The 8,336-nt window shown below is 46.2% G+C and overlaps 1 protein-coding gene across 2 annotated transcripts in view; it reads left to right on the forward strand.

The window, feature by feature from the left end:
- AOAH (acyloxyacyl hydrolase) overlaps positions 1-7,815 on the forward strand; it is a 320,779-nt gene extending 312,964 nt beyond the window's left edge. Inside the window, exons 19-20 of one of the 2 annotated variants that reach the window (XM_053553720.1) lie at positions 90-166; positions 7,019-7,815. In XM_053553720.1, coding sequence (XP_053409695.1) covers positions 90-166; positions 7,019-7,370 — 429 coding nt within the window. In that variant the 3' untranslated portion in view covers positions 7,371-7,815. The remainder of the gene's footprint in view (positions 1-89; positions 167-7,018) is intronic. The other variant, XM_053553721.1, reaches the window with a different exon arrangement.
- Positions 7,816-8,336: the final 521 nt, after the last annotated feature.

Below are 8,336 nucleotides of genomic sequence, written 5' to 3' on the forward strand. Positions count from 1 at the left end.
GCAGTGGGCAGCTCAATGACCTTTCTCTTGTCCTTGCCCTCAGGCATCAACCATTGATGTCTGTAACCTTCTGGTTGTGTGTCCTGCAGTCATACAGGAGTGGCAGGAGAGAGGCGGGCAGCCCTGGCAGCTCATTGAACCCGTGGATGGATTCCACCCCAACGAGGTGAGCGCAGCCACAGTGCCACAGAAGGCTGTTTTTTAACATACTCATGCATTCATGTGTTTATTTGTATCCTGTTTTCTTCCAGAAAGGATTTGAGGTAATGTGCAAACATGTGTAAGATAAATTTAATAAAAATGAAGTAAAAATCAAGACAGGAGGAAAATCAGGTAAAAATTATACTCAGATTCCTGACAATTTCTACAGTTGAGAAAACGTGTGTAGGACAGTCTTAGGACACTACCAGAGGGGGACTGCACAACCAGCTCTGTGCTTCCTAAAAGCTGATGCTAAGGGGGCATAAGTCATAGCCTTGTTAAGATAAAAAATAATGTAAAGTAAGTCAAGAGCACCAAAAAGGAAAGAAAGGAGGGAAGAAGGGAGGGAGAAAGGCAGGGACAGAGGGAGGGACGGAGGGAGGGAGGGAGGGAGGGAGGGAGGGAGGAAGGAAGGAAGGAAGGAAGGAAGGAAGGAAGGAAGGAAGGAAGGAAGGAAGGAAGGAAGGAAGGAAAGAAGGAAGGATTCTTGGAAGTGAGATGTATGAGAAATTCCAAGAGATCTTTCTAGAAAGGGTACTTACTATAAGAGACGAGGACTGTCTCCTTAGCAGAATCCTATAGTACCAGCTTTTTCTCATGGAGGATTCTGGAGTGTGGTTCTGTAAAGCAGCTGCTCCTCTTGCCCTTCACTCCATGTGGGGGCTGGAGGTGAGCTCTCTCCCTCCCGTCTCCACCCCCATCCCATTATCCTGGTTTCAACCAGAGAAGCTCCACTTTTATCTGTTGTGTACTGGACTTGCTCATGACATTTCTTTATTAAAAAGAAGAAGAAAGAAAGAGGGGAATAATTCTGCCACTTTTACAATTTTGAAAGCTCGTCTTCTGTGGGAAGGGATGGGCCATTTGCTCTCAGGCAGCCCTTGCTGGCTGCAGGCATCCGGCCCCAGCCTTTGGTGAGTGTGTGGTTTGCCACTGACAAGGCTACAAACCTCAGAAGCACTCTGGGAGGGGACTGTGGTCCCTGGTGGCCCAGGTCTCAGTGGTCAGCCGGGTAACAAGGAGGGCTGGTCAGCCCCACATAAGCCTAAATAGGACCACAGCCCTCCTTCCCTCTGAGCTCTGGGCTCAGTGAGTGACCATGGACAGGGTTAAAAATCTTCTTGAAAATAAATTAAAAAACATGGTGCTACTCCCCAACAGAAGAATAAACAGTGGAGTCTCACAAATGCTGGGCTGATTTTAAAGCGAGTATTAAATGCCCACTTCACTGGTTTAAATTGCCACAAAAAAATCTGAATAATGCATCTCAGGATATCTAACCTTCCCGTACATCAGCAGCATGACCTGATCAACAAGAATTTTCAGTTAGAAGTTAGTTAAACCTCAGAGTCTGCCCCCGCCAAAATGGTATCTTTGGTTTTGGAAGAGTTAGTGTGCAGTCCTTGTTTCTGGCAATAATTCGGGAGTTGGCACGGCATTCTCTGCACATAACCGAATTCTGCCTTCAGATTCTATAGAGACAGGGTTGTGAAAATAGGGTCAGGCAGGGTGTCAGTTCAAAACAAACAAGAATAGGGTCAAAGACAGTTTTGTTGTATTCCTTGGGACACATTTGACCCCAAATGACCAGCCTGTCCCTGACTCAAAATAATATTAGGGTTTTAGGTTTTTCAAATTGGAGACCTATCTTATACTCAAAGAAATTCACCTATATCTGGAAAGTAGAATCAAAAGCTGAAGATTAACATGCACCCCAATCTTGGGCTAATCCTGCAAGATTTGTTCACACACTCGTAGCAGGTGACAAAGATCACAGCTGTGGAGAACCGTGCCTAAAGCTTGCCTGTGTACCGCATGCGTTGTGCTGGGAAGTCCAGACCGGAAACATGCCATCCAGATGTATTTACTGAGTGCCCACCCAGTGTCAAGCAAGCGTGAATTCAAGCGTGAACAAGAAATCACCCCTGCTGTTAACAGTACAATATAGAGCAGGAGAATGACGAGTAAAGAGGAGATCAAATAAATATAACATGGGCCACAGGAAAATATGGGACGGCTGGGAGAGAGGGGTATTAGGAAAGCTTTGCCAGAGGAGGTGAAGTCAAAATTAAGAGCGAAGGGGAGCAGAAGAGTGCAGAATGTGTTTGAGCAGAGGAAAGACCTGAACATGAAAGAGTATGGCACATGGGAGGAATTCAAAGTGCTTCAGTAGAGCCTGAGAGCAGAGCTAGAGGGAGGAATCCACTGCTGTATTCAGGGTCCACACAGGGCGAGGTCTGCATGGGGTTCCCCCGCATCGAATGGATACCACTCGAAGGTTTTTTTTTTTTTTGTAGAGACAGAGTCTCACTTTATGGCCCTCAGTAGAGTCCATGGCCTCACACAGCTCACAGCAACCTCCAACTCCTGGGCCTAAGCGATTCTCTTGCCTCAGCCTCCCAAGTAGCTGGGACTACAGGCGCCCACCACAACACCCAGCTATTTTTTGGTCGCAGTTCAGCCAGGGCCGGGTTTGAACCTGCCACCCTCAGTACATGGGGCCGGCGCCTTACCAACTGAGCTACAGGCGCCGCCCTCCACTCAAAGGTTTTAAGCAAGAAAGAAACAGCCAGACTTGTGCTCTGAAAAGATAACTGTGGTAGTGTAGAAAATGGTTTGTGTAAGGGGCCAGTCCAGATAGACCAAGAAAAATGAAAGGAAAATTTGTATTTTTTCAAAAAATCAGCATCTCTCATGAAAAATACTTGACCTTCTACAAGGTATAAAACTCTTGATGTAACTAACAGGGAAAAAAAAATTTAAAGGACCATCTCAAAGTGAAAAGACAGCGAGGCAATGTCTTATCAGAGATTGCACTCAAGAAATCAAACTCAAGCATATCCGGAGTCCACAGAGATTCTGCCCAAGCTCATACATTCTCTATGGTGGTCACCAACCAACAGGAGAATGCATGGCTCAGCACAGTTCCAAGCAATTGGTAAAGCAAGTGTATAAAGCAGTGGTTCTCAACCTTCCTAATGCCGCGGCCTTTAATACAGTTCCTCTGGGTCATGACCCACAGGTTGAGAACAGGTGTTACAATTTGGATATGTTTATATGCAACTTAGCAAGAAAGTGGACTCTGAAAGATGTTTATAAAAGAAGAAATCCAGGACAGCCTAACTCTGTTAACCAGAAGATTCCAGTTAAACGGAACACCCCATTCTAGAGCATTTTTTTGGACTAGGCTAGATTTCATTTCATGTGCTGCAAATATTGTGTGCACTGGTGGGAGGAGGGTGTCTCCATCCCTTGTCCAAGGGACATACTGGGGGCATTATGACCAAAGTTTCCACTGGTAAAATGAATTAGCTTTTACCTGTCTGACGGTATAACATGCACCAAATAGAAACTGATACAGATCTACCCGTAGTGGCACAGAAATGTGGCTGCAATAAGAAGAAAGTAAATAAGAGCAGACATCAGATTGTAGGAGCAATGACACAACTGTATGCATTTGTTAACACTCATAAAACTGTTTACCACAGAGAATTAATTTGCCTGTGTGTAAATTAGACCTCAAGAAGAGCAGATCATAAGATGATATTCTCAGAGGGATCTGGTTTGCACGTGTGTGTTCGTGTGTGTGTATTCAGAGGTGACATCAGACAGGCTCTGTACCCAGTGTCAATAGAGGCTACCTCTGCTATAATGACAGATAACCTTCTTTCTGTTTTTCTTTTTGCTTAATTGTCTTTCTCAATTTTTCTAGAATAAATAGGTTTTGCTTTAATACCTTTAATGATGAGTAGAGACACACAAAAGAATATCTGTGTTCAAAAACCAACTAATTTTGGGATAAAGAGAGTACAGGATAGCTGTGTCCAGTCCCGCACAGAGTGTCTCATGGGAGTCACAAGAGGAGACTGCTGTCTGAGAAGCCCACAGTAGTTGCCTAGTAAATGTTTACAGAATGAAGGAACGATTATAAGTAGATCACTTTATTGCAAGTGTCTAGTTTAGTGATAACCTTGCCTCTTGGATTTCAGACCGATGTTTTAGCAATGCACACTCATGAAAATTTTAATCTCTATTAGAGTGACAGCCAGCTAATTGCTTTCAAACCAAAGTTACCACATGCTCAGATCTGAATTCTTTCATTTTCATTTTCCTCTCCTTACCTCACACCTGTCTCCTCCCTTATTAACATAGATAGGGTAATAAAGGCCTGGGTACCGCATACTTGTTAGAAAGACAGCTTAGGTGTATCAGATGAAAGCCAATAAAACAAATGAACAACAACAACAACAAAAAAAAAACAAGAACCAGTAATTTTCCACAGACCTTGGCTGAGAAATAGTAAGAAAAAAAAAATAGACTCTATCTTAGACTCTATCACACAAAGACACTGATGGCTTTGTGTGAGGGATGATCTGACCCTCCCTGGAAAACTGGCCAATGTGACAGGCAGCCTCAGGCTGGCTCCCGATTTAAAGTGCAGGGAGGTGCTACATGATATGTTTCTATGTGTGGTTTGTGGTTTCTGTGGATGTGTGTGGTTTGCATGGTTTCTGTGGATGTGTGTGGTTTGTGTGGTCTCCGTGGATGTGTGTGGTTTGTGTGGTCTCCGTGGATGTGTGTGGTCTCCATGGATGTGTGTGGTTTGTGTGGTCTCTGTGGATGTGTGTGGTTTGTGTGGTCTCCGTGGATGTGTTTGTGTGGTCTCTGTGGATGTGTGTGGTTTGTGTGGTCTCTGTGGATGTGTATGGTTTGTGTGGTCTCCGTGGATGTGTGTGGTTTGTGTGGTCTCCGTGGATGTGTGTGGTTTCTGTGGTCTCCGTGGATGTGTGTGGTTTGTGTAGTTTCTGTGGATGTGTGTGGTTTGTGTGGTCTCCGTGGATGTGTGTGGTTTGTGTAGTTTCTGTGGATGTGTGTGGTTTGTGTGGTCTCTGTGGATGTGTGTGGTTTGTGTGGTCTCTGTGGATGTGTGTGGTTTGTGTGGTCTCCGTGGATGTGTGTGGTTTGTGTGGTCTCCGTGGATGTGTGTGGTTTGTGTGGTCTCTGTGGATGTGTGTGGTTTGTGTGGTTTCTGTGGATGTGTATGGTTTATGTGGTCTCCGTGGATGTGTGTGGTTTGTGTGGTTTCTGTGGATGTGTATGGTTTGTGTAGTTTCTGTGGATGTGTGTGGTTTGTGTGGTCTCTGTGGATGTGTGTGGTATGTGGGGTGTGTCTTTTTGTGCGTGGTGTTCGGGGGCTGAGACTCTGCTTGGATAATCACACAGTCAGACGGATGGAATCTGAGGCATACCTCAGAAGGCTCAGGAACACATTAAGATACTAGGAATATTTAATGCAGTGACTTGATCAGTTCTAGCTTTTCTGGCTACCAAAATCTTACACACAATGTAGATGCAGAAAGGACCAGGGTCATTTTCTCCAGCCCACTCATTATGCAAAAGAGAGAGCTGGGCCCAGAGAGTGGACCAGGGCCACCCAGGACCACACAGGGAGTCGGCCAAACTGCCTAGCAGAATGGGAACTGTGAACCGCCCAAGGGGTGTAACGTCCTTATGCTTTTGAATTAAGCCAGGGATGTCTCTGACCATCCTCTCTAAACAATGTATTCCCCTCTGAAGGCTTCAGCAACCACATGTCTCTTGTTGTTCAGCCATTAGAAAGCATGGTTGAAAAGTAGCTATTTGTGGCCGAATGGCCTGGTCAGGCCTCATTTGCTAAATGAGGGCATTGTCTGCAGAGAGAGGCTCCTCAGCAAAGGCATGTTCATGACCAGCCAGAGGACTTGCTGGATCCTCCTAACATCATGAACAACACTTGGAGCCTCCTTAGGGTCCCACCCCCAGCAGGTGACCCAGCCAGTCTCACTCCCAGGCACCCACAGTTCCCCAGCCATGCCATTCTGTCCCCCACCTCCATGCCTCTGTGCATGCTGTGTCCTCAACTACGTCCACTGTTTCCCCACATGATGCAGCTGGCAAACTCCTCGAAAATTCAGCTCAGCTGCCACCTTCTCCAGAGAGGACCTGTCCCTTCCTCTGCCCAGCAGACTTGGCAGCTCTTCCCTTTCCAGCATGAGTGTCCTTGTCACAGCCCTCCCTGTGGTCTTGGTGGTGTCATTTCACATGTCTGGGTCCCTCACTAGGCTAGGAGTTCCTCTAAGGAAGGACTTACCACGTGTATCTCCAAAACCCAAGCCTTGGGCCAGCAGTAAATGCAGGCTATCCACAGATAAGAGGATATCTGAGGAAATGTATTTATCTGTGACTAAGTAATAAGCTACCATAAATTTAGCATTTAAATTACACATTGTCTCACAGTTTATATGGGTCACAGCTTAACTGGGGCCTCTGCTTAGGGTCTCACAAAGCTGAAATCAAGGTGTGCCATCCAGGCCATGACCATAATGCAGTGACTTGATCAGTTCTAGTCACATCCTCATCTGGAGAGTCACTGGGGAAGAACTGCCTTCAGATGCACTCGGGCTGTTGGCGGGTTCATTCCCATGAGGCTTCAGGACTCTCATCAGATGTCAGCTGGAGGTCACCCACAGCTTGCAGCCAGGAGGGGCCTCCCAACACAGCCTTTTCCTTCACCAGCCCAGCCACAAGGGTCTCCAGACAGAGCGAGTCTGCTAGGCAGACGCCCTATTTAATGTGACATAAACCCTGAAGTGACATCCTTCGGCCACTGCCATACTTCACCGGTTAGAACCAAAGGAGAGACTCTGCCCCCAGGAAGGGAGGGGGGTTGTACCACGGGACACCCCAGAGGCTTCTCCCCACAGAGAGAACGTAGCGAGTCTAGCTGGTGAAGCATCTTTTGTCATTTCCCTTTCCTCTTCTTCTGGGTTTTTTGCAGGCAGCTTCGGTGCTGTTGGCAGATCACTTCTGGAAGACTGTGCAGCTCCAATGGCCCCACATCCTGGGAAAGGAGAATCCGTTCAACCCCCAGATTGAACAGGTGTTTGGAGACCAAGGAGGGCACTGAGCCTCCCGGGAACATGCATCCCGGGAGCGCGGGGCTGCAGAAGCCGGGTGAGCTCACACAGCAGGCTGTTATGGGGGCTGCTTCGTTACAGGCCCAACAGCATCTTTGCAAAATGCTTTCCTCTCAATTAAGACTGTATCTGAATGATAGGGCAATGCTGTGTGCTTCTGGGGTCAGTAACCCTCCAACTATTCCAGAAATAACCTTTAATAAAGTGCTCTGAGTGCCAGTCCCTAGCAAGAGAGTCTCTGCACACTAACAGCTAATTACTCCAAAAAGGGCTTCTAAAAACACATAAGAAATCCAGCAATGTTTGGCAGTTCACCCAGGGTCTTGGCATGCCTGGGAACAGATTCTTCCTCTGTTGCTGACTTCTTAAGGACAACCTGATGAGCCGAGGCTCCTCCCAGGATGCCAGCTGCCACATGCCAAGGGCCAGCACAGGTGGGCACAGTCCGGCTTCATGGGCCCCCTCTGAAAACAGAACACAAAACTCTAAATACAAAACTTGAATATTCAGAGTGAGGAAAGAAATCATAACAAATTACAAATGTTTAAAATAAGCACCACAAAATCCTGAAAAATGACAAATTTTTCCTTCAAAAGATGTTCTTACATTCTTTAGCTACATTACCTGATCACCTCTTTATATCAATGACTTTGTGATATCACTGCCTATAGAAGCAATAGAAAAATAAAATTTGTTTCTCATTATTGGTAGGTTAGAAGTTTCTTTCCTCTATACAGCTCCTTATTAGTAGGTGAAGGTGTATGCATTTTTAGGATTGCTATCAAATGGGGAAGACCTCTATGACATTTCTTTGGGGCTTGAATGACTGAAGACCCACTCTCTAGTTGCAGTACTGGTACAGGTTTGCATCCAGATACACACAAGGATTCCTTTTCTTGTTTACTTTGTGAGACAGAGTCTCACTCTGTTGTCTAGGCTAGAGTGCTATGGCATTGGCCTAGCTCACAGCAACTTCAGACTTTTGGGTTCATTAAATCCTCCTGTCTCAGTCCCAAAAGTAGCTGGGACTATAGGAGCCCACCATTACATCTGGCTAGATTTTTTTCTCTTTTCAGGAGAGACAGGATCTTGCTCTTACTCAGGCTGGTTTCGAACTCCTGACCTTAAGCAGGCCTTCTACCTCAGCCTCCCAGAGTGCTAGGATTACAGGCATGAGCC

This window comes from Nycticebus coucang, chromosome 11, assembly GCF_027406575.1.
Source record: "Nycticebus coucang isolate mNycCou1 chromosome 11, mNycCou1.pri, whole genome shotgun sequence".
NCBI classification, from domain to species: Eukaryota; Metazoa; Chordata; class Mammalia; order Primates; family Lorisidae; genus Nycticebus; species Nycticebus coucang.